Source organism: Bos grunniens, chromosome 2 (genome assembly GCF_055505025.1).
Source record: "Bos grunniens cultivar Pamir isolate PY7600 chromosome 2, Bosgru_T2T1.0, whole genome shotgun sequence".
Lineage (NCBI taxonomy): Eukaryota > Metazoa > Chordata > Mammalia > Artiodactyla > Bovidae > Bos > Bos grunniens.
In genome coordinates, this window is record NC_141166.1 from 63,555,564 (window position 1) to 63,582,049 (window position 26,486).

The window sequence follows — 26,486 nt, forward strand, 5'->3', positions numbered from 1 at the left end:
CCTTTCCGTGGTGTGCCCTGCAACATCTGTCAGTTATAAACGCATTCCCTTATGTTCTTCATCTCCTCCTTCAGTCTGTAGAATATGTGTGTGTGTCTACCATTCTAGGAAGAAACAACCACCATCTTACTTGACCAGCAGAGTCTTCAGGCTGCCTTACTGAGTTTTGCCTGAGTCTTGCCACTGGGAGTTTCCTGCATTCTGTCTCAACTGACATCCCCATCACTCTTTATTCCACGTGTCTGACCTCTCCTTCCATGAACTTGTGGATGGGTGCAGGAATTGCCAAAGCCATCTTGATCTCATGTGACTTCTTATGTGATCAAGCCCTAATTGGCGAAGCTCTCTTCTTCACTGCCTTTTGTTGCCACCTCTGTTCTTTTCTCCTTCTTTTTTAAGTTTTTACTTTTTTGCTGCACCACAAGGCATGTTGAATCCTAGTTCCCTGACCACGGGTCAGACTCGTGCCCCCTGTATTGGAAGCACGGAGTCTTAACCACTGAACCACCAGGAATGTTCCGAGTCCTTCTTTTCTTCTAGCAACTCTTTTTCATCTACTTGGTAGATACCTCTGCCTGCAGTCCTTGCAGATATCAAGATACCCACCTCAGTCTTCCCTCTGCATGCTGTGTGTTCTCACGGGGAATTCTCCTTCATGTGGGTGTTCCCAGAGACTTCTGTGCACCCTGCGTTGCCCTCGTGGGCTTCAAGCAGACCTGTGCCTGCAGCGTATTTATGTGTTGATACCCCATCAGGCACCTGCAGCTCAGCATGTCAGAAGCGATTCAGCTCCTTCTGCAGTCACACAGACCTCATGGTACGACCACCAGCTTTGCTGCTCAGCTCAGAAACCTGCAATCTCTGCCCTCGTTATGCCCAGAGCCCTCTCTGCCTCCAGTTCATCCTCCCCATCTTTGCAAAGATGAGCGTGTAAAACTGCAGATATATCATTTCACACTCCTCTGTCCTCATCCCTTTCCTGCTTCCATCCCACCTCCTTCTTTTTTCCAAACTTTCAAATCTTGCAGTGATTCCCCAACACTTCAGGATGAAATTCCTAAGTTCTTACGATGCTTTGAACTTTTTTAAATCTCATGAGATGGTCATATAGACTTCTTAATTCCTAGGATAACCTCTGTCAGTGTGTTCATTGACTAACTGCTGGATTTGATTTGCTACTATTTTGAATTTCTTTCTCTTATAAGTGGGATTGGATGAGTTTCTTTAACTTTGCATGTGACTCTTGCCCAGTTTTGTAGTACAGTTTTGCTAACTTTTAGAGTGAGTTGGGACTCTTCTACCTCTCAATGCTAGCAGGTTTATGGATGGAGATATAACTTCTCACAGGGTGGAAAGGAAAAATGCTTTCTTCCAATTTGATGGCGGTGAAGTGAAGTGAAAGTTACTCAGTCATGTCTGACTCTTTGCGACCCCATGGACTATACAGTCCATGGACTTCTCTAGGCCAGAATACTAGAGTGGGTAGCCTTTCCCTTCTCCAGGGGATATTCCCAAATCAGGGATTGAACCAGGTCTCCCGCATTGCAGGCAGATTCTTTACTAGCTGAGCCACAAGGAAAGCCCAAGAATACTGGAGTGGGTAGCCTATCTCTTCTCCAGTGGATCTTCTTGACCCAGGAATCAAACCGGGGTCTCCTGTATTGCAGGTGGATTCTTTACTAACTGAACTATCAGGGAAGCCTCTATGATGATGGTGAGCACAGCAATGTCACCAACAGGGACAATGCTATTTTGGACCCAGCACTCTAGTGAAGAAACAATCGCGAGGACAAATGAAACACTGCAGACCATACAAACCATTTTGCAGCTCACATGCCTACAGACCTTCTAACATTGGCCTTTGTCAATTTTGATTTGTCCCTTGGTTTGTCCTGCAAATACTCTTAAAATTAGGGGGAAAAGGACTATGTTAAAATATACATAACATAAAACTTAGCACATTAACTGCTTTTTTGGGAGTGGGCCACTCCCGTCAGGCTTATGGGATTGAACCTGGGCCACAGCAGCAAATGTGCCAAGTCCCAACCACTAGACTGCCAGGGAATTCCCTCAACTGCTTTTAACTGTACAGCTTAGTGGCTTTAGGTGTATTCACAGGGATGTTCAACCATGACCATTACCCATCTCCAGAACCTTTTCATCAGCCCAAAAGGCATTCATTAAACAATAACTTTCCATTTCCCCTCCCATCAGCTGCTGCTAACTGCTACTTTACTTTCTTTCTGTTTTTCTTTAATTGAAGTATTGTTGATTTATAATAGTATGCAAGTGTCAGGGGTGTGTGTGTGTGTGTGTGTTTGGCTCAGTCGTGTGATCAGAGGTGTGTGTGTGTGTGTGTATGTGTGTGTGTTGGCTCAGTCGTGTGATCCCATGGCTTGTAACCTGCCAGGCTCCTCTGTCCATGGGATTTTCCAGGCAAGGATACTGGAGTGGGTTGCTATTTCCTACTCCAGGGGATCTTCTTGACTCAGGAAGACCCGCATTTCTTGCGTTTCCTGCCTTGGCAAGCAGATTCTTTACTACTGCCCCACCCGGGCATACACAATTCTACTTGCTGTCTCTGAGAATTTGTCATTTCTTGGTACCTCCTATATACAGAAGCATACAGTATGTGTCCTTTTGTGTCTGGTGTATTTCACTTGTCTTAATGTTTGTAGGTGCTTTGAACATGATTTTTATCTCAGAATGAAGGGCAGGGTGTGTTTACTGTGTGTGGTTCCCTGTGCCCTACAGTTGAAATCGATTGCGTCAGTGATTCTCCCAGTCACCTGCAGAAGGCAGTATATTAGGTGTCACATCACAGATACATGCATGGAGTTTGAGGTGGTAACTTTCTTGCGGGCCCAAACCATGGTGGTGCCATGGTTTGAACCCAGTTTTGTCCGACTCCAAAGCCTACTTATGCTCTGTCTGCCACTTGGATCTCCACCTTAGCTTCGTACCCCACCCCATTCTGGGCTTCTGAAGGTGGAAATTTCTGCCGGGCTTGTTTTGAACTGTGTGGCTTGCACATCTTACTGCATGTGGTTCATACCTTGTCTACCTCCATCGCAGTGACCTGAAAGCTTTCTCCTTGAGTTTAGACACAGGATGGCCATCAGGTACTCTGAGTAGTAGTTTTGCTGATAGGTACAGTTCAGTGAATTGATTTTCCATAAAATGTTCTTCAGATACGTAGCACAGTGGAAGCTTCGATTCCCACGATCATTCTTAACAAAGCATCCTGAGCAGAGTGTGGTGGGATTTGGCTAGCTCTGAATGCTTCTTAAGTTTGAATCTGAAGAACCTGGGAATCCATCATTTTAACTTTCACTTCTCCCTTGATTGCAGTAAGATGCTTCCTAAGCCATGGGATCCTGGAAGGTTTCTCTGTGACCCACTGTTCCCTCATTTCCCATTCAGTTCAGTTCAGTTCTCAGTCGCGTCCAACTCTTTGCGACCCCGTGAATCGCAGCACGCTATGCCTCCTGTCCATCACCAGCTCCCGGAGTTCACTCAAACTCACGTCCATCCAGTTGGTAATGCCATCCAGCCATCTCATCCTCTGTCGTCCCCTTCTCCTCCCACCCTCAATCCTTCCCAGCATCAGGGTCTTTTCCAGTGAGTCAACTCTTTGCATGAGGTGGCCAAAGTATTGGAGTTTCAGCTTCAACATCAGTCCTTCCAGTGAACTCTGTTAGAATGGACTGGTTGGATCTCCTTGCAGTCCAAGGGACTCTCAAGAGTCTTCTCCAACACCACAGTTCAAAAGCATCAATTCTTTGGTGCTCAGCTTTCTTCATAGTCCAATTCTCACATACATACATGACAACTGGAAAAACCATAGCCTTGACTAGACGGACCTTTGTTGGCAGAGTAATATCTCTGCTTTTTAATATTCTGTCTAGATTGGTCATAACTTTCCTTCTAAGGAGTAAGCGTCTTTTAATTTCATGGCTGCAATCACCATCTGCAGTGATGTTGGAGCCCCAAAAGATAAAGTCTGACACTGTTTCCACTGTTTCCCCGTCTATATCCCCTGAAGTGATGGAACCAGATGCCATGATCTTCGTTTTCTGAATGTTGAGCTTTAAGCCAACTTTTTCACTCTCCTCTTTCACTTTCTTCAAGAGGCTCTTTAGTTCTTCTTCACTTTCTTCCGTAAGGGTGGTGTCATCTGCATATCTGAGGTTACTGATATTTCTCCCGGCAGTCTTGATTCCAGCTTGTGCTTCTTCTAGCCCAGTGTTTCTCATGATGTACTCTGCATATAAGTTAAATATGCAGGGTGACAATATACAGGCTTGACGTACTCCTTTTCCTATTTGGGGAAGCTAAGGGACGACAGAGGATGAGATGGCTGCATGGCACCACTGACTCGATGGACGTGAGTTTGAGTGAACTCCGGGAGTTGGTGACGGACAGGGAGGCCTGGCGTGCTGCAATTCATGGGGTTGCAAAGAGTTGGACACGACTGAGAGACTGAACTGAACTGAACTGAAAGCTTCTCGCTCTTGAGGCCGCTTTCACCTTTTAGATGACTGGGCTTCACAGTGGGTGCTGGGCAGGCCCTGGCACTGCACTAAGTGAGTTTTCTAAGTGAGAAATAAAGCAGATTGATGGGGTTCACTCCGTTATTCAACAAATAAGGTTCTGGGCTATAGCATTCAATAATTGGATACAAATTCTCTTCTTCATGAAGCTCATGTTTCACTTGGGAGAAAGAACCCATAAGCAAGTTAACTGAGTGAATTTTATAGACTACTGGGAAATGGAAAGAGCTGCTTTTTAGAAAAATACAGCCTGAGTGGGCCAAGGGCGTGTGTACATGCCCACAATGTTCTTTAAGGTGGTCAGAGTGGGCCTGGCTGAGAACATGGCTTTGGGGCAGAGATGTGAGTGGGTGCTGGGATGGGGTGGGTGGCAGCCTTGGGGAATAGCATTTCAGGTAGAGAGAGTCTGGTGCAGAGAGGGGGCCCCATCTAGGGCAACGGAGGAGCAGCCAGGAGGCCGGTGAAGGGAGGAAGTGGCTGTCGGAAAGACGAGTTCCTGTGCAGCACTGGGAGGCATTGGCGGGTTCTCAGCGAAGGACTTGGTTAGCTTTTAGATGGACATCCTGGTCGTTTGGTGCGAGTAGAAGGAGAGGAACCCAGGATGGAGGGATACACACAGGGTCGCGTGACAGTACTTTTTACTGTCTGTGGTGTTGATTGGAGTGCACAGTTCATGCTGCTTTCATCAGGGTCCCCAAACCCCAGGCTGCTGACTGGTACCAACCTGTAGCCTGTTAGGAACCAGGCCCCACGGCAGGGCGCGAATGAGTGAAGCTTCCCCCGCCACTCTCCATCACTTGCATTACTGCCTGAACCACCCCCACCTTTGGCAAATGTAGTGAATTCTTCGGTGATCCCATCATGGAAGACGATTTCTTCTTCATAGAAGAAGAAATGAAAGATTTCTTCCATGATGCAGAAAGATCTGAGTAGAGTTCTTTTAAATCTAGTAACTGATTTTTTTTTCAGCTTTACTAAAATATAATTTACATAACATTTATCTACTAAGTGTACAACTCAATTAGTTTTTAGTAAGTTTACAGAGTTGTACACCCATCACCACAATCCACCGTTAGAACTTTTCTCCATCACTCTAAAAGGTCCCTTGTATCCATTTATGGTCAGCCCCCATCCTCACCCCCAGCTGTAGGCAACCATTTATCTATTTTCTGTCTCTTGAGGATTTAGCTTTTCTGAGCCTTTCATGTAAATGAAATCATACAATATATAGTCTTTATGTCTGATTTCTTTTATTTAGCATCCTCTTTTCAAGGTTCATGTATAACATAGCATCTGTCATTACATTTGTTCCTCTTTATTGTTGAATGGTGAATGGTATTTAACTGAATGGATTACCACATTTTGTTTGTTTATTCATCAGCTGATGGATATTTGGATTATTACCACCTTTTGGCTATTAAGAATAATACCTACTTTTTCCAGAAGTGCAGCCATAGGCAGGCAGATGGTTCTCTGGAGTGAGTACACACGAGAATGATTTTAGTTTTGGGAGCATCTTTATAAACTTTATGTTCTTCCTTTGCCCTTTTGTAAGACTGATGGATTAATGAATATTATTTGAGCCAGATAATAGCCAAGTGACCTTTCCATTCCCTGTTTCCTTATCTGCGAAGTAAGGATATTTATAGGTGTAGTGCTTGGCACAGGGAATTGTAAGGATTAAGTAAGATAGTGAAGAGAATATGTGCAAGGAAATGGTTAATCTCCCCTATTACCCGTTATCTCTGAGGAAGTGGTAGAGCTGAGAGAGACTATGTGAGGACCACCCTGCTTTCAGGAGTGTGTGGTCTTATTGGGGAGAGATGTGGAGTGCAGGTGAAGGAGCAGAGGCCAGGTGAACTCCTGGACCAGGCTAGCTGGGTGGGTTTCTCAGAAGAATTAGGACCTCGGCTTGGAGGAGGGGAGCAGGGAGGCTCCTAGAAGAGTCCGGGCAACTGGGAGAGCCATAGGCCTGGCTGGCTGGGGCTGGCTGGAAGAGATGGGAGTGGAGGTCGGCTTAGGGGCATACTGGGAGAATTGTAAAAGCCCATGTGGAACGCTTGGATCTGTGTTTACCACCTTGGGCAACCATGAATGTTTTGGTGCCTGATTTCATGTTTATGGGGTGGGTATAGATGAGGGATGTTGCAGATTTAGGGGTCTTTGGCCAGATTAGACCCATGAAATGTTTTTTTTTTGGAGGGGATTTCCCAGTCATTTAAATTCATTCAGACAATTCAGTTCAGTCACTCAGTTGTGTCTGACTCTTTGCGACCCCATGGACTGCAGCACACTAGGCTTCCCTGTCCATCACCAACCCCAGAGCTTACTCAAACTTATGTCCATTGAATCCGTGATGCCATCCAACCATCTCATCCTCTTGTCGTCTCCTTCTCCTCCTACTTTCAGTCTTTCCCAGCATCAGGGTCTTTTCTGGTGTGTCAGTTCTTTGCATCAGGTGACCAAAGTATTGGAGTTTCTGCTTCAGCATCAGTCCTTCCAGTGACTATTCAGGACTGATTTCCTTTAGGATGGACTGGTTGAATCTCTTTGCAATCCAAGGGACTCTCAAGAGTCTTCTCCAACACCACAGTTCAAAAGCATCAATTCTTAGGTACTCAGCTTTCATTAGGAGAAGGCAATGGCAACCCACTCCAGTATTCTTGCCTGGAAAATCCCATGGACGGAGGAGCCTGGTAGGCTACAGTCCATGGGGTCGCAAAGAGTCTGACATGACAGAGCGACTTCACTTTCATTTTTCATTTTCATGCATTGGAGAAGGAAATGGCAACCCACTCCAGTGTTCTTGCCTGGAGAATCCCAGGGACGGGGGAGCCTGGTGGGCTGCTGTCTATGGGGTCGCACAGAGTCGGACACAACTGAAGCGACTTAGCAGCAGCAGCAACAACAGCTTTCATTATAGTCCACCTCTCACATCCATACATCACTACTGGAAAAACCATAGCTCTGATTAGACGGACCTTTGTCAGCAAAGTAATGTCTCTGCTTTTTAATATGCTGTTTTGGTTGGTCATAGCTTTTCTTCCAAGGAGCAAGCGTCTTTTAATTTCATGGCTGCAGTCACCATCTGCAAATGATTTTGGAGCCCAAGAAGATAAAGTGTTTCACTGTTTCCATTGTTTCCCCATCTATTTGCCATGAAGTGAAAGAACCGGATGCCATGATCTTCGTTTTCTGGATGTTGAGTTTTAAGCCAGCTTTTTCACTATCTTCTTTTACTTTCATCAAGAGGCTTTTCAGTTCCTCTTCATTTCTGCCATAAGGGTGATGTCATCTGCATATCTGAGGTTATTGATATTTCTTCTGGTAATCTTGATTCCAGCTTGTGCTTCATTCACCCTGGCATTTCACATGATGTACTCTGCATATAAGTTAAATGATCAGGGTGACAATGTACAGCCTTGAAGTACTCCTTTCCCAATTTGGAACCAGTCTGTTGTCCCATGTCTGTTTCTACCTGTTGCTTCTTGACCTGCATACAGCTTTCTGAGGAGGCAGGTAAGGTGGTCTGGTATTCCCATCTCTTGAAGGATTTTCCACAGTTTGTTGTGATCTACACAGTCAAAGGCTTTGGTGTAATCAATAAGCAGAAATAGATGTTTTTCTGGAATTTAATGGATGTTTGCAATTTGATCTCTGGTTCCTCTGCCTTTTCTAAATCCAGCTTGACCATCTGGAAGTTCACGGTTCACATATTGCTGAAGCCTGGCTTGGAGAATTTTGAGCATTACTTTACTAGCATGTGAGATGAGTTCGATTATGTGGTAGTTTGAGCATTCTTTGGCATTGCCCTTCTTTGGGATTGGAATGAACACTGACCTTTTCCAGTCTTGTGGCCACTGCTGAGTTTCCAAATTTGTTGGCATATTGAGTGCAGCACTTTCACAGCATCATCTTTCTGGATTTGAAATAGCTCAACTGGCATTCCATCACCTCCACTAGCTTTGTTCGTAGTGATGCTTCTTAAGGCCCACTTGACTTCACATTCCAGGATGTCTGGTTCTAGGTGAGTGATCACACCATCATGGTTATCTGGGTCATGAAGATCTTTTTTGTATAGTTTTTCTGTATATTCTTGCCACCTCTTCTTAATGTCTTCTGTTTCTGTTAGATCCATACCATTTCTGTCCTTTATTGTCCCTATCTTTGCATGAAATGTTCCCTTGGTATCTCTCATTTTCTTGAACAGATCTCTAGTCTTTCCCATTCTATTGTTTCCTCTATTTCTTTGCGTTGATCACTGAGAAAGGTTTTCTTATCTCTCCTTGCTCTGCTTTGGAACTCTGCATTCAGATAGGTATTATCTTCTTTACCTTTAGCTTCTCGTCTTTTCTCAGCTGTTTGTAAGGCCTCCTCAGACAACCGTTTTTCCTTTTTGCATTTCTTTTTCTTGGGGACGGTCTTGATCACTGTCTCCTGTACAATGTCATGAATTTCTGTCCATAGTTTTCAAATAGTTGCCAGTATTTAAAATCTGGAGATGTGGCCACACTAACCTTGATTCTTACATAGGATCACATAAGCAGCACGTCTAGAGGAGTTCAGGTTTCCATGGTTACAAGGCTGCCTCATCTCTCCCTGCTGGAATTTGCCCCCAGTGGTCTGGAGCCGTGCTGGCCAGCATGGTAGCCATGTATGGCTATTGAAAGTTACATTAAGAAATTAACGTGTTAAGGAAAATTTAAAATTCTTTTTCCCATTCACACGTCACTTGCTCAGTAGCCTCCTATAATTGGTGGCTACTGATTTGGACAGTATAGATCTTGATGGAAAATTCCTTTCACTGCTGAAGGTTGTATTGGACTGGTCCATATTTTTAAACAAAGGTTACTGACTGCCTTGAACTGTGTTAAACCCTGGTCTCCTGGCCTCACTGGGCCTTTAATGCTCTTGTGTAAAATGAAGTGCTTTGAGATGGATGATCTGAAGTTTCTTTCTTTTAAACTATTTTTTAATTTGTTTGGCTGCACCAGGTCTTAGTTGCAGCATGTGGGTCTAGTTCCTTGACCAGGGATTGAAGCTGGCTCCCCTGCACTGGCAGCATGGAGTCTTAGCCACTCCACCACTAGGGAAGTCCCTGAAGTTTCTTCCTAATGGTAAGACCCCAGTATGTGGGCAACAACAGTAACAAGCCTATCACTTCATTAGTCCCATTAATCTAATATCAATTATTTATATTTTGTGCTCAAAAACTCTCTGGAGGCCATTCCAGAAGAGGGATTTAAATTGTAAGCTGCTCGGTGGCATCTGGTTGGCCTGGGTGTCCCAGGACTCCCTGGGTGGTGCTTTGAAGGACAGCAAGTTTGGGTGAATAATTCTCCAGTGTCACATGAATACACAGGGTCATTGACTTTTATCACTCTGTTCTTGAGTATATGTGTTGTGCTCTTATTCTTGAAATTGAAAATGATCACATTGTAAGAGTTCCGTTAATTTCCTCCTTACTTAATAAGGTTGCAGTGTAGAGTCTTACACTAACAACAAAAAGAAAAAAATGTCTAGAGTGAGCATCCTGTAGCACCTTAGGGCACCTAGCACATTAAGGTAAAAATAATGCTGGGGACTCCTTGGTGGTCCAGTGATTAGGTCACCTTGCTTCCAGTGCAGGGGGCGCAGGTTGTATCCCCAGTTGAGGAACTAAGATCCTGCAAGCCACATGGCGTGGCAAAAAAAAAAAAGTGGGCATCAAGTGTACAGTGTGTGTTCTTTTGGAGAACTCATCCTAAGGCGGTAACGTGTTGAAGTCTGTATTCATTGAAGTATTGATGAAAATAATGACTGTTGGTAGGGGCTTGGCGGATTGGTCCAGTGATCCTGTTGCTTGTATACAACAGGATATCCAGCCACTGAAGGTGGGGTTGTAGATCGCTATGTATTGATTTGGGGCTAATTCCATGGCATATGAACCCATTTATATAAAATTCATAGCACACACACGTGCATATGCGTGCATGCAAGATGCCTTGAGGGACAGTCATCAGAATATTGGTACTTGGGGGACTTCCCTCATGGTCCAGTGGTTAAGACTCTATGCTTCTACTGTAGGGGCCTTGGGTTTGATCCCTGGTCCAACTTATTATCCTGCATGCCTCATGGTGTGGCTAAAAGAAAAAGAAGAAGAGGACTATCGACAGTTGGGTGATGAGATTTCAGGCCCCTCACTTTCTTCTTTGGGGTTACGACCCCCCGCCCCGGTACTGTTCCTCTCTTTCCTCAAAGGGCTGTGCTTTGTTGTTTTTGTTTTTTTCAAAGCGTTGCTCTCGAGACTTCCCTGGTGGTCCATTGGTTAAAAATCCACCTGCCAATTTAGGCAAGACAGGTTCGATCCCTGGTCTGGAAAGATCCCACATACCATGGAGCGACTAAGCCTGTGGACCACAACTACTGAGCCTGCACTGCACTCTAAAGCCCATGAGTCACAACCACTGAGCCCGTGTGCCACACTTGTTGAAGCCCTTGCACCCTAGAGCACGCACGGCACAGCAGGAGAAGCCACTGCAACTAAAGAATAGCCCCTGCAAAGACCCAGCACAGCCAGAAATTTAAAAAAAAAAAAAAAATGTGCTGCTCTCATAAAGAAGGGAACAGACACTTACTGAGTGCTTACAGCATGTAAGACATTTTGCTAAAACTTTTAACCCTCTTGTGCACTCTTTGAGGTAAACATGTGATTATTCTGACTTCATGAATGAAGCATGTGAGGTCTGGAGATTGAGCATCTCTGCTGGACAGTAGATGTGGATCTGTGCTCACAACGCCCTTGGACTTTTTCCTGTTTGGGGCATTATCAGAGCATCAGACATGTTTGGAGCTGAGACCAGCTCTATCTCTGGCATTGGCAGAGGAGAGATGTGACCTGCTTAAGGTCTTCAGCTAGCTAGAGAAAGACAAAGAAGACTAAAAAATGGGGTTTTGTGATATTGTGATTATGCTGTAGTGAGATTGACCTTGATCAAGTCAGGAGGCTTTTCTTTTTCAGTTCAATTACTGTTGACTTTATTACCTTAGGTAAGTCTCTTTACCTCTTTTAAAATTTTCCTTATTTTCAAAATAAGGGTAATATGTTCCACACCTCAGATTATTTTAAGATTATTCAGATTCATCCAAAAGTACCTTAAAAACAATAAAGTATAATATGAGTGCAGTATAATTCTGTTACTCCAGCTAATCCAGCCTTCCATGACTCAGGAAGTGACCTGTTCTTCCTTGTCTCTTATGGACATTTTTTTTTTTTTTGAGAAAAAAATGAAATATTTCTTTCTCTATCATTAAATGGATCTCATTGTGGAGAGAGAACTGTGGTAGATTGCATTTTGGGGCTTTGACTTGTAGTTTGTAAGTAAGTAAGGTACTTGGACAAGAGGTCCCAGCCACTTGTCACAGACTTACATGTAGGTAGAGTGGTCCAGGTCACTCCCACTTTTATAGTTTTAAAAACCTTAAAAATAATTGGAACTATATATAGAAAGTGTGCAGTGTACAAAGGCACAGTTTAATGAGTTGTCCTGAAGCTAACAGCTGTTTGATTGCTCCTCAGGACAAGAATTGGAGTACTGCCAGTGCTCCCAGAGTTACCACTCTCCTAACATTCGTGGCGTCGCTCTTTTGCTCTTCTTTTTAGTTTTATTGTCTAAATATGCAGCTTAAAATTAGAGTTTATGTTTGTATATATTTGGCATCTGGCATTTTCACTCACTGTGGGATATATCTGTATTGTTGAGGGTAGCTTTGATTCACTTATTTTGATTGTTTATTGTTCTTCCTAGCATGAAAACCACAACTTTCACATTCTACAGTAGATGGGCATCTGGATTTCTAGTTTTTGGCTGTTATGGATGGGGCTGCTCTGAGCATTTTTGTGCATTTCACCTTTTGTACCTGTGCGTGCATTTCTGTTGGGCATATGCCTTGCAGAAGAGGGAGAAGGGGGCGACAGAGGATGAAATGTTTGGATGGCATCACTGACTCAATGGACATGAGTTTGAGTAAACTCTGGGAACTGGTGATGGGCAGGGAAGCCTGGTGTGCTCCAGTCCATGGGGTTGCAGAGGGTCAGACATGACTGAGCGACTGAACTGAGCTGATGACTAGCAGTGGGGTAGCTGTGTATATACTTCACATTTGGGAGCTAAACCAAGATGTTTTTTGAAGTGTTGGTTTTACCAGGTTATATTCCTCCCAGCACGTGTGAGAGGTTCCACGGTAACACGTTCTTGTCAACACTTGGTCTGTGGGTCTTTAATTTTAGCCATGCAGGGAGTATGTAGTAGTCTTATTATATTTTATTGGGTTGGCCAAAAAGTTCATTTGTGATTTTCCATAAGATCTTACAGAAAAACCAAAATGAACTTTTTGGCCAGTCCAGTAACTTGTGTTTCTCTGACAAGTAATCGAGGTTGAACAACTTTTCATATATTTATGAACAAAAGATATAAAATATTTTGCCCATTTTTCTACTGGGTTGTCTGTTGATTGGGCTTGTAGATGATCTCTGTGTATCCCAGAATCAAGCCTGTTGTTGTTTATTTGTTTTATTAATATTTTTTTCCAATATGTCTTGACTTGCCTTTTACTTTCTTAGGATGTTTCAGTGTAACATGGTCCCTGATTTTAACGTGGTCCTGTGCATGGATTTCTCTTTTAATGGTTTATTGTTTGTTGTGTCCTGAAGCTGTTTTCTGATGTCACTTTTTGAAAGCTTTATTGTGTTGTTTTCCACACTTAAATCTGTAACCAGGAGTTCATTTTTATGTATGGGTTGAGAAAGAAGTCAGTTGCTTTTTTATTCCAGATGGATATCAGAGCTTTTTTATTCCAGATGGATATCAGTTGACCCGGGATTCTTAGTCCAGTGTAACGCCTACTTTGTCATAAAGAAAGGGCCCATCTATGCACTAGTCTGTTTCTGTCTTCTCTTCTGTAGGAAATCTTGATTTTCTGTGGGAGTGAGTTTTACCATCTTGTGTCCTGCCCTTTGCATTTCCACATAGATTTGGAATCAGCTTGTGAACTTCCTAAAGATAAATTACAGTTGGAATTTTGAGTGAAATTTTGTATGTAGATCAATTTGGGAAAAATGGAAATTTTGCAATATTGATTATTCCAACCTGTAGTTTCTCCCTCCATTTATTTTAATCATTTTTAATTTTTTTATTAGTCTGTAGCTTTGGGAGCAGAGAATTATTTTGGCTAGATTTATTCTTAGGTGTTAATTTTTATGCGATCAAAAATGGAAACTTGAAAAATTTCCTTTCTGACTTACTGTTAGTGTAGAAAAGTAGTTGAATTTTTTTTTTTTCTTTTTGGTATATTGACTTTGTATTAATCAGTCTTGCTAAACTCACTTACAGTATACCTGTAGATCTTCTTGATTTTCTACTTATAATTTGACAATTTTGCTTCTTCTCTGTGAGTTTTATACCTTTCATTTTTTCCCTTGCCATAAAGCTTTAGCGAGGACCTTAGATACAGTGTTGAAAAGAAGATGCAGAATGGACTTTTTGGTCCTGTTCCCCATATCAAAGCGTAAGCTTTCAGTATTTCATCAATTATGATGTTCAGTTTGACCCTTGAATTAAAATCTGGCTATTTGTACCATTTAGCTGTTGGGAATAATGCAGCTCAGAATGTGATTGTTCAAGTAGTTATTGGAATCCTTGTTTTTATTTATTTGGGGTTTATATCTAGAAGTGGAATTGCTGAATCACATGGTAATTCTGTGTTTAGTTTTTGGGGGAGCTTCCATACCATTTTCCACAGTGACTGTACCAACTGTACATTCCTACCAACAATGCATGCATAGAGTCCCAGTTTCCCCACATTCTCACCAACACTTGTTGTTTTCTGTTTCTTGTTTTTGTATTTTGGGGGATACTAGTGACCCAGATGGGCGTCAGCTCTTGCTTCTGGTCTCTTGCTGACCTCTTCTTTTGAATCCATTGAAACTTCTTATTCTGTTTTCTCTATGCTTAGTCTCTTACCTACTGTTTTGAATTTTCCATCCTTTTGTTTCTCTGGGTTTCATTCTGGAATTTTTCTGCAGACTTACTTTCCTGTTAATTCCCTTTTCATCTGTGTCTAGTGTGTTTTTAAGTCCATCCATCCAGTACTTAATTTTGGACATTGCATTGTTTGGTTCTTTTAAAAATTTGTGTCACTTTTCGAAAGTAATCCCGTCTCCCCCTTATTTTAATCTTAAGTATTTTGTCTTCTTATACATAGTAAGAATTATTCTGCTCCTAATTATTCTCACGTGGATCTTCATTTCTGCAAGTTTCCGTTTATAGTTGTCCTGTGTGCCTGATTATCTTTGGTTGTGGTTTGGACATTGTGTTTGAGAATTTTTTATAGAAGTAAATTGAGGACTAAACTAGAATTATGTTCTCTCCGTCCAGAAATGATTTGTGCTTTTATCTTCCAGGGGTTTTAGGGCATCAGCAATCTAATAAAATCATTTATATCTGCTGTCAGGGATTGGTATTTTTCTAGGTCACCCAGTTTCTTGAAAATTGGTCTGCAGTACATCTGAAGGCTGTTTTATTTCCAGTTCACTCTCCAAATGTATAGCATTTGGATTTCCAACCCAAAGTGTAGGGGGTTGTTTGAGAATGTATGTTCTAGATCCAAGTGGTTATCACAAGTAATTCTCAGTGTCTTGTTGCTCCTTTCCAGTGTATAAACAGCCCTGGACTCTCTCTGGATTTTAGTTTTCTTATGTTGTTTTGTGACTTGGCAGTTTTTCTGTGCCTTCTTAGTTCTCCAGTGTTTCCAAGCAGATGTACTTTTATGTGAAATTCCGCATTTGTAGTTGTTTTTAGCATGAGGGGTGGCCTGAGTTAGTTATTACCTCCTTTTAAAAGTTATAGGATAAAGGAACTATGTTGAACACATCTGTTCCAAACCTAATTCATTACTAGTTAGTAAAGTAGGGGTTTATTATCACTTACCATGAATCCAGTATCATGCTGTGCATTAGGGAAGTTTCAAGGAAATACCAGGCATGGTATTCCTTACATTCAAGGACATTTAGCTGGGGACACAAACATAAACTTAAAATTAGATCGAATATTGGAGGAGACAAGGGTCATGCAGGATTGCTGGTTTAGTGAAAACTATGGATAGAGTGAGAGGTGTGAGCTGACCCTCTCTCTGCCTGGCCATCTTCCCATGGTGGGCACAGTGCCCTGGCACTCCCTGCTGTACATTGCAGCTCTTCTTTTGCTCCTGCACTGTATTTAAGACGCGTCTGAGGCCCTTCTGGAGCTGCTTCCCCTGCCCCCTCCCAAGTCCTCAGGCTCCAGCTGTTCCACTCTTCCCACCTTCACGCCTCACCCTTCTCTCTGCTGGGAGGTCTTCTCTTCCTTTGGTGTGAGGCCAGTTCTTCACAGCTTATTAGCCTTGTGCAGTGCAAGCCCTCCTGAAAACCTCCCCTGCCAGCCCAGGCCCTCTCCCCAGGAATCCTAGGCGTGGCCTCCGTTGATCTGAATCAGTACATTTGGCCCCTGCACTGGCAGTGACCATGGTTTGGGGCTAACAACTATCATGTGGGTCATCTGGCCCTTTCCATGCACCAAGCACTATTTCAAGCACTTCATGTGCACACAGTGACCTTCACTGTAGCTGTTACTGTGTCCCCATTTAACAGGTCAGAAAACTGAGGCACAGAGAGGCTTCACAGCTCCTAATTAGAGTTGTCTTCTGAGCAATGACTTTGTTCATCTCTCCCTTTCTTCAGTAGGGAAATGGGAATGTAGAAGAAGAGCCTGAACTGTGAAGATAAACATTTGTGGGTTGGCTCTCCTTTCCTGCCCCCACTGGGGCCGTGACTAAGGGTGAAGTAGACAAGTGTATGTGGGGTGATTTGTTTTTCTGTGAAGGTGCCTGGGACTGTGCTCTGCCCTCTCCATCCCAGGTCCCTGGGGCTTGCTGCATCCATCAGCCTTGTCTTCCGGAGCAGTCTCTGGACGCCCCCAGTCTGTTTGGGTGGGAATTTTGGGGAACGTTGCTGCCTAGGATTTAGTCAGGCCTGCTCTGCTCAGACCTGCCAGTAAACCTCCATCTTGAAAAAGTTTAAAGTTTGTTTTCCCGAATTCCACAAGTGGGTAAACTGACATGGGCTGTCATATTTGAAAAGACCATAGTCCTCTTACATCACAGTCTTGTGGGAGTTCTGAAGGGATGTGGTGAGAACTGAAGCCCGTTATTAATATTTCTGTAATGAATAGCACTCCCCCCTCCAACCGGTGGTGCACCCAGACACATGCTTAGGATTTCATCAGGGAAAAGCCAGTTCCTAATAATTGAGAGTTTGCTCTTTTTTTGAAAAAATAAACTTAAATTTTTAGGACAGTTTTGGATTTACGGAAAAATTGCAAAGGTAGTAGAGTCCCCAATGTATCTATCCCACATCGAGCCTCCCCATCATATATCATTGTTAATAAAGCAATATTGATAGGTTGTGATTAACTGAAGTCCGTAGTTTAGTCAAATCTTTTAAAATTTTATCTAATGTCCGTTGTCTATTCTAGGCTTCCATCTAGGATTTGTTGTTTTGGTTGCTAAGTCATGTACAACTCTTTTGTGACCCCCCTGGACTGTAGCCCACCATGGGATTTCCCAGGCAAGAAGACTGAAGTGGGTTGCCATTTCTTCCTTCAGGGAATCTTCTCAACCCGGAAATCTAACCTGCATCTCTTGCATTGGCAGGCATGACCTAGGAAGCTCACACTCTATCTAATTGTCTCCTAGGCTTCTCTTGGCAGTGACAAGGAAGAAGGAAATTTAACTTTCCTTCTTTTTGCTGACTTTGAGGGTTTTGAGATGTATTGGTAAGATATTTTGTAGGCTGTCCCTCTATGGGAATCTGATATTGTTATTAGACTGGGCTTGTGGGTCTTCAAGCTAAGGATCACAGACCTAAAGCCCCGGTTTATCACATACCAAGCATACACACCTCCAGCCTGATTGGTTGTTGATGTTGACCTTGATGATCTGGCTGAGGTACCAATACCCTTTGTCAAGCTTTCCCCACTGTACTATTACTCCTCCTACTCTTTAGCTACTCCCCCTACTCTTTAGAGCTTTGGAAGGAAATGAATGTGTGATTCCTCATCTTCTGTAGCTCATAAATGAAGTCATTAAAGTGTTTTTTGTTTTGTGTGTGTGTGTGTTTTTTTTTTTACTGTTATAATAGGCTTTAAAAAAAACCTGTAACAAAACAATGCTCTCTTTATACAAAAATTTAAAAATTATGCCCTTTTAATATCTTTAAGTCACCAATCCCTTAGAAGGACAGTATGTGTATTGCGGTTATTATTGGGCAAATTTTGATTCCTTTGTTTTGAAACAGTGACTTTAAAGCTGAATAGAAAAGCCTGCTGTTTTTACTTGTCGCACAAGGACGAGTTGGCGGGGTGGGGGGGTTAAGAATCACGTTATCTGTGTAAAAGAGAACACAACTGAAAGTGAAAGTGAAGTCGCTCAGTTGTGTCCGACTCTGCGACCCCATGGACTGTAGCCTACCATGCCCCTCCGCCCAGGAGATTTTCCAGGCGGTGTCATTGCCTTCTCCGGAGGATTTTTCTGACCCAGGGATCGAACCAGTGTCTCCCGCACTGTAGGCAGACCCTGTACCGTTTGAGCCAGCAGGGAAATCACAGTACGGTACCTGTGTTCTTTTACAATTAGGTGCGAGCACGTGCCCCGTGCGGTGTGTTACTTGCTCAGTGGTGTCCGACTCTGTAATTCCACGGACTATATGTAGTCTGCTAGGCTCTTTTGTCTACTGGATTCTCAAGGTTAGGAGTACTGGAGGCTACTAACAACTTCTCCAATCCCGGCGCCAGAAGGAGACAAAGAAACAGTAAGGGTTTAGCTAGTTTTTCATTGGGAAAGCGTATGGGTTGTGAAAACTCAGAACTCTGTTTTGTCAGCTCGAAGCGCCACCTAGGGATTTTCTTACTAGCACTACATCTCACATTTTAAGAAACTGTCTTTATACCAAACAAATCGTGGAAAAAGAGATTTTTCTTTTTTCCAAAAATTGCACCGTGATAAAGCCGTGCTTTAGCCGGTGCGGGCGTGTTGCATAGGTGTTAGCAGTACTGTCCTCACTAAGCGTTCATCGGACAGTAGCGCAACCCCAAGAAAAGGATGGTTAGCAGAGGCTTCGCGCAAGGCGCGAGTAGCAGGCGCCAACACTGGGTAAGCTTGTGGCGACCAATTCACCAGTGCCGCCACAGCCGCCCGGCAGCCGGTGAACCTCCGCTGATCACGGCTTCCGAAGCTCGCCCCAAAACTTTGTTTTCGGAGGCTCGGAAGGTCACAAAGAGGCCGTTCAGTGGTACCCAGAAGGCTACGCGCCGGCCGCGAGCTGATTTGCATACGCGCGCCCTGACGGGGCGGGGCCTCGGCGGGAGCTCCCGCCCTCCTGGGCTGGCGCTCGGAGCCGGCTCGCGGAGTCGGTGTTTGAGTAGCGTCTAGCAGAAGACTCTGGTGTTAGCTCTGTAAACCGCCCTTTCGGACAAGAGCGGCCCTCTTCCTGATACCCACCTTCACCCTCGGGTCGGCGCTCGCTCGGGCTCCCGGGCTGCGTCTGAGCCAGAGATGCGGGGGCGTGCCTGCAACTGGCGGGCGAGGGCGCCGAGCCCCGCGTGGGCCGCTGACGAGAGCCCGCTGTTTGTTGTTGCAGGTGGTTCTCCTGGGCATGGACATCCTGTCGGCGCTGGTCACCCGGCTGCAGGATCGGTTCAAGGCGCAGATCGGTACAGGTGAGCTCTCTCCTCCTCCCATCTCGGCCTTCACTGGGTCTCCCCACACCCTGCACTTGGCTGTACCCACCCCATAGCCAGCCCTCGTTCAGCCCCCCACCTTTTCTTTCTAGCCCCCCTCTCCCCGGCTCGCCCCCACCTCCTCCTGCATGTGTAGATGCTGCACCGCTGCCCTTGCTCCCCTCGTGGGCACGCCTGGGATCTGCCGCCTCCGCGCACCTGCTGGCATCCCCCCCAACCCCCGCCCCCTTTCCATACCTTTCTGCTGTCTTTTTCCATCTTCCTGTTCTAGTACTAGCTATTACTTTTATTTCTTATGCCAATTAGCCATCATGCTGTGGTGCCAACCAAACCCTGTTTGCCTCTGACCCTTCTCTTGGAGAGCCATTGCCTTTTCTCTTTGAGAGTCTTAGAGATCCGACGCAGCTGTATTTTTAAACAGTTTATTGTTACTACGACCGTTTTCACTTTGGTTGTCAGTGTCATTTCAAGTGTGTGGTAAACGACCACTTTTATTTTGAAGGGAAAATAGTGTCAGAATAATGAAATAAAAATAACATCAGGTTTCAAAGGTTAAGAGACGATTTTATTCCCAATCTCTGGGCATTCATAATAACAAAACAAGCCCTAACCCTTTCCTTTTAGCATTTCTCGTTACAACAGGTACACATATATTTGTGAATTTCTGTTAACTTTCTGGTCAATGTGCACGTTTAGGTAAAGTCATGAGCTCTTCCCACTCTGCCATAAACCGTGTATCCGCAAATAAAAATCCCTCTTACTTTTATTAACTTGATTACTTAATACCAAATTAGATGAATTGTTCAGGGTTATTTTCTGTAAAAGAAATTTCTAATAGACTTTTAGAAGAAGCAAAGTGAGTTGACCTCTGACATCCAAGTGCCCTTGGAACAGCAGCGATAGCCCACCCAAGCTGTGGGGAGGAAGGGCAGGCAGAGAGCTGCATTCTGTCTGATGAGCATGCAGAGATGTTATGTAAAATGAAAAGCAGACTGAGCCTTAAGTGTCTGTTCTTCCACCCCCAAGCAGATGCACTGGGGCCTCTCTCTCTTACCTGGATTTCCTTTTGTGTTGACTCTTTCCTGCCTAGGTCGTCCATCGACATCCATTTTAATAACATTCCAGCAGCTTAGAAACACATTGGGAACTTCCCAGAGGAAGGTGGCATAAGGAAGAAGACAAATAGAGTGTCCATGCAAAGGATTTTTGCAAATTCTCATTGTAGCTCCCATGAATTTGAGCAGGAGGAGATTTATAGGGGTTGGTGCTTGATGTGCATCATAGAGTGATATGCATCATTTAGGTCAGGATTTTGAGATATCTTGTTAATTGAAATACCCACAGTTGGGGACTTCAGGCCACCAGAGTGTGTTTTCATTTGATCAAGTTGCATTTTAATTTCCAGTGCTGCCGAGTTTAATAGACAGACTGGGAGATGCTAAAGACTCTGTGAGGGAGCAAGACCAGGCCCTGCTGCTGAAGATCATGGATCAGGCTGCTAATCCCCAGGTGAGACTGGGGTGTTCCTGCAAAATGTCCATGGGTTTCAGAGAAAAAAAAATTATGGTATTTCATCTAGCCCCACTTTCCCCCCATAGGATATTTACAGAGGGTGTGCCTTTGAATAAACTAGTGAACTTAACATGGGTATGGAGTGCTTGGTTTAATTTCTTAGACTCAAGCTCATTTATGTAATTGACTCTTTGTGTCTCTGAAAAGATGCAGCTGTGATGTCAGGGCCATCAGCAGCCTGGCTGCAGCCCTGGCCCATGTCTGCTGGTGAGCTGGGCTGCTGGGACAGCCAGCCAGGGATACAGCTCTGTCTTACCTATCCAGCAGACCATTGTTGGGGGGTGGGGCAGGGTGAGACAGTGTGAAGAGAAACTTTCCCAGGGAAGGTAAAACCTAGACTAATTTGGGAAGCAGAGCAGGTTAGCACAGGGGTGGGCACAGCTCTTCTGACCAAGAGAGCAGCGTTGAGTAGGTGACCTTTGGTAAGTCACCCAGCCTCTTCTGCTTCATTTTCCTCACCCAGTAACTGAGGACAGTCCCACCTCTTTTTCAGGGTTGTCGGGAAAATTAAATGCAATTACATAAAGGAATGTATTTTGAAAGGTTTTAGCTTGGTATAGAAACCTATGCTACCATTTTCCAAAAAGCTCCCCAGAGGGCTAGTGGAAGCGGGGAGGGATATGGCACCTGTTGTGAGGTTCCTGCCCTGGGGGCCCCTGGCTTGGATGGGCTGCAGCAGCCTCCTCCTCTCCTCTCCCCCCCTTACCTCTGCTGTCTGCAGTACGTGTGGGACCGGATGCTGGGCGGCTTCAAGCACAAGAACTTTCGCACCCGGGAAGGCACGTGTCTCTGCCTCGTGGCCACCCTCAACGCGTAAGTCTGGGTGGGGCCTGAGGGCTTCCTTGGCCAAGCTTTTGTGTTTGTAACTTTTAACTTTGAAATCATCGTATATTTATAGGAAGATGTAGAGAAGTGTCCTGGGAGGTGCCTCGTACCCACCCACTGTCTTGCGAGTCTGTAGTGCAGGGTCCAGACCAGGAAGTCGGTGTTGATATGAGCTTGTTCAGGTTCCTCCAGTGACACACGTGTGTTCTGTGTGTGCCCAACTCTGTCATGAGTGCAGCTCCAGATAACTCGCTGCCACGTTCATGGGCAGACCTGTACCTCACCCCAGCCCTTTCACATTGCTGTTCTAGCCAGTCCCCAACGTCTGCCAGCCAGTCACCTGTTCTCCAGCTCTGAGATTTTATTAAGAATGTTATATGAATGGAATCACACAGAATGTGACCCTTTGAGATCAACTTTGTTTTCCTCACAGCATAATTCCCTTGAGATTGCATATATGCTGTGGCTGAACAGTTCATTGCTTTTTATTGCCAAGTAGAATTCCCCGGTATAGATGTATCATAATGTATTTAACCATTTACCTGTTGAATACTTCCAGTTTTGGGTTATTATAAATAAAACTGTTATAAATACATGTACCAGTTTCTGCCTGAACAGAAGTTATCATTTATTTTGGGTGAGTGCCTGAGAGTGCAATTGCTGGATCATTTATCAAGTTTGTTTTTAGTTTTTAAGAGAAGCTCTTAGCTATTTTCTATAGTTGTCTATACTGTTATACATTCCCACTGTCAGTGGTTGAATGATGTAGTTTCTTCAGAAACTAGCGTTGAATGTTATCACTGTCTTTAATTTTAACCATTTTGGTATGCAAGTAGTCCATGTCATTGTGGTTTTGCTTCCTTAATGACTGTTGACGTTTTAAAATTAAAAATTACAGATCACCTTTCCTGATTATGAAAGTATTACTGTATATGTCACAGAAAATCTGCATGAAGAAGAAAGTGATCATTGTCTATAATTCTGCTACCTTCAGATAATCACTGTTAACATGTAGCATTTTGTTCCAGACTTTAGAGTTTTATTATTTTTTTAAAAACAAAATGGATAGTGTAATGTTTACATTACTTGGTAGATTCTTTCCCCTCTTAATGTGCTAGATTTTTCAGGGTCATTAATTATGGCGTATGTCTGAAGCTTTTAAAAAATGTTTCTAGCCTTTGATAACAATTGTTTCACTTATTTATCCTAAGGGAGTAATCTGAGGGTAGTCAAAGAGAGTTGTATTGAGAGAGCATGTCTGTGGCTGCGCTTATGGTGGTGAACAGTTGCCAGTAGCTTAGTTATTCTTCAACAGGGCAGTGTCCTCTCAGCCGTTCGTTGCAGCGTTTTCATCAAGCGGTCGTTACCTGATGTAACGGTCTGTTGTAGCAGAGAACTGCAAACACTGCAGGGAGAGGGAGAGGGTTAGCGGAGGGCTCCAGGGACCTGCCTGGTAGCACAGTGAGTCAGGCAGAGTAGGAACCATCGTGGGACAAATAGTGATGCCAGCACGGTGGAACCCCACTGGGCCAGGCTCCGGCTTCGGCTTGGAGGGACACCAAGTGCAGGGGAGACTTGTGAGACGCACTCACAGTCTTGGACTCTGTGCAGAGGGCTTTTGGGCGTGTGTTTATTTTGGAAGCACGTAAGGGAGGATAAGGAGTGAGCCTTGGTGAGAGATAGTGGTGGGGGTAGGGGAGGTGGCCTTCTGTCTTCTGTTTTCACCACCATTAAAGCATTCCTTTTGTTTTCAGCTCTGGAGCTCATACGTTAACACTAAGCAAGATCGTGCCACATATATGTAACCTACTAGGAGATCCCAACAGCCAGGTGAGTGTATTTAGCAAGAAAGGAAAATCGTTGGTTTCACAGAGTGAAGGTGCATTTTGGTGATGTGTGGGTTGCAGTTATTGGGTTAGTGCCCAGTAGTGCCCAATATCTGGTGTCTTGGGTAGACCTGGGAGCCACTCTGCTCTTCTCTCCAGGTCAGGATGGGACCCCCATTAGCCTGTAAAGTGACATCATCCAGACCAGCCTCCAAGAGAAGGACACTGTGGTCACCATCTGTGTAGCCAGAGAGGTGGGCATGGGGGAGGGAGCAGTGACCCCCTCCCAGAGAGGGAGAGGTGGGCTGTACAGGTCATGGGGGCACTTCTCAGAGGTGATGGAAAGGTGCCATGTTTCACTTTGGGTGGTGGCCACACTGGTGCCCCATTGATGTTTTATGTAAATTAAAACAAAAACTGAAAAACAACAAAACATCACTTCCCTAGTGTCAGGGCAGGTGGGGGCGGTGTTGGTGAGCGGTGAGCCCAGCTCAGAAGCACTGTTCCTCTCTAGGTCACTCCTAGTGTCATCAAGGGCCCTGGCTGTCGCCTTAGCTCACACAGCCGCTTAGATAAAGGGGCTTAACGTGGGACAGTGACTTACAGAAGTGTACGCTTTGACCCTTGAACAGTATGGGTTCAGAGCACACAGGTCCACCTTCAGGCTGAGGTTCATAGGATACACTGCTATACTGCATGGACCCTGGTAATCTGGATCCAAGGAGGCTGAACCACGCATGCGTGGAGGGTTGGTGCCCTGACCCCCGCCTTGTCCAGGGGTCGAATGTACGCTGGGAACAACGTCTCAGTTTCAGCCTTGACTGGCAGCAACTGAAGTGCACTCCATGGACAAGTCTGCATTCCTCTCGCTGCCCCCAGCTCAGCTCCGAGGGCCCGGGGTCTGAACACTTCCTGCCCTCTCCTCCTTCCATGTCTCTGCCCTTTATCCCTGCATTCCTGCCTCCTTTCTGGGGCTCTGCTGTGCTGCCCATTCCTGCTCGATGCTGGGCTATGCTGGTCTCTCTCGCCTGCACCCACTCTCTTCTTTCTATTCATCCTCTACCCAACCTTTATTGAGAACACTTGACATTGGAAATGTGATTTTCAGATATTTTTATTTTTTGAATTATGCTTTATTGTGCAACATTAATTTAAAAATAACAGAATCTACTTTTTAAAAAGATTCTAACTTACCAAATGAACTGTTTTGCCTTTTTGCCCCCTTAATGTCTTGTCTCTACTTTGTTTTCTGTGGGAAAAATAATTTCTGCAGGCTATACTCTGAGGCTGTGACTGCTGCTACATGGTGTCCTGTCCTTCTGTAGAGAAGGAACGCCAGCCAGGCTGGCTGAGGCGCTTTGTTCCTCACTCACGTGCTTACCTGGTGGCTCAGATAGTAAAGGGGGAAGGAAATGGCAGCCCACTCCAGTATTCTTGCCTAGAGAATCCCGTGGACAGAGGAGCCTGGTGGGCCACTGTCCACAGGGTCGCACAGAGTCAGACATGACTGAAGCGACTTAGCATGCATGCATGCGTTGGACACAGAAATGGCAACCCACTCCAATATTCTTGCCTGGAGAATCCCAGGGACAGAGGAGCCTGGTGGGCTGCCATCTATGGGGTCGCACAGAGTCAGATACGACTGAAGCAACTTGGCGGCGGCAGCAGCAGACAGTAAAGAATCTGCCACAATGTGGGAGACCTGGGTTCAGTCCCTGGGTTGGGAAGATCCCCTGGAGGAGGGCATGGCAATCCACTCCAGTATTCTTGCCTGGAGAATCCCATGGACAGAGGAGCCTGGCAGGCTGTAGTCCACGTTGTTGCAAAGAGTCAGACACAACTAAGCCACTAAGCGCAGCACAGGTGCTTACTCTGGTCTGACAGGTGATGTGAGTATTCACGCTGGGCCTGGGAGACAGAATGGGGGTCGGTGAGGCCGGGTTCAGCGGGCAGTCATTGGCCATCTGGAGTAGACAGCATCAGTAGCCAGAGTTTCCCACACTGAGCATCCGAGGAGCCTGTGTGTTCACATCTACCTGAGGAGGGTTTCTCTGTACGTGAGCGAGTGTGTGCAGACACACAGGCCCAAGGGCCTTATCGCCACCCCTGGGGATGCCACCTGCTCCCCCAACGCCAACCCCCCCAAGTTGTCCCTCCTCCTGGGGGTGTCTGTCCATGTGCTTGTGCTCCTGACTTTACTCGCGTTTTCTTGTCCGTCTTTCCTGCTAGTCTCTAAACCATCAAGGTCCAGATTACCCTGTCTCCTCTTTATCATCCCAGGACTGCGTGGATTCTCCAGAGCTGTTTGCATGGCTTTTCCCTCTTAGTTGTGGACATCTCAGGCTGTTGAGGACAGTTGTATCTTCCTGGTGCTGTCACTGCACTGGGTGCCTAGCATTATGGTCAGCTTCCATCCAGCTCTCAGTCCTTTGGTGGTGGTGGTATGTGTGTGTGTGTGGGTGGGGTGGGGTGGGGTGGGATGGGGGGGGTGGTTGGAGGGCTCTGCATGGTCCTGCACGTGGCTCCTCACGTCAGTGGGATTTAACTTTAAGGTGAGCCCTGTAGACACTCCTGCTCCAGAGGATGTGAGCCCTTTGATTGTGGTCTCACTGTACAGTGACCCAGCTCCTCAGAGTGGACCCCACACACAGGCTCTGTGTGGCTTAGAATGCTTTTGGCTGCTGAAAGTAATTCAGTCAGGAGAGCAGCGGGGACAATGTATTATCCCCTGTAAAGGGGGCCCGAGGGAGGGAGGCTGCAGGGCTTGTTAGCAGTTGTGTGATGTCCCCGGGCCTGTGTGTGCCTCGTCTTCTGCTGGGCTGCCCACCCCTAGAGCTTTCTTCTCTGCAGCTCTGCTCATAGGCCTGGCACGGGTGTAGTCCAGCTATATGTGTGTCCGG

The 26,486-nt window shown here is 45.2% G+C and overlaps 1 protein-coding gene and 1 non-coding gene across 22 annotated transcripts in view; one reads left to right on the forward strand and one right to left on the reverse strand.

Annotated features, from left to right (window-relative positions):
• Positions 1 to 26,486, forward strand: part of CLASP1 (cytoplasmic linker associated protein 1) — a 273,436-nt gene that overhangs the window by 79,560 nt on the left and 167,390 nt on the right. For all 21 annotated transcript variants that reach the window (XM_086349101.1, XM_086349179.1, XM_086349040.1 and 18 more), the window contains exons 3-6: positions 19,264 to 19,342; positions 20,769 to 20,872; positions 21,657 to 21,748; positions 23,515 to 23,590. In XM_086349101.1, coding sequence (XP_086205227.1) covers positions 19,264 to 19,342; positions 20,769 to 20,872; positions 21,657 to 21,748; positions 23,515 to 23,590 — 351 coding nt within the window. The remainder of the gene's footprint in view (positions 1 to 19,263; positions 19,343 to 20,768; positions 20,873 to 21,656; positions 21,749 to 23,514; positions 23,591 to 26,486) is intronic.
• LOC147378156 (U4atac minor spliceosomal RNA) lies at positions 18,605 to 18,730 on the reverse strand. The gene has a single exon (XR_015153978.1). It is a non-coding gene; the product is annotated as a U4atac minor spliceosomal RNA (small nuclear RNA).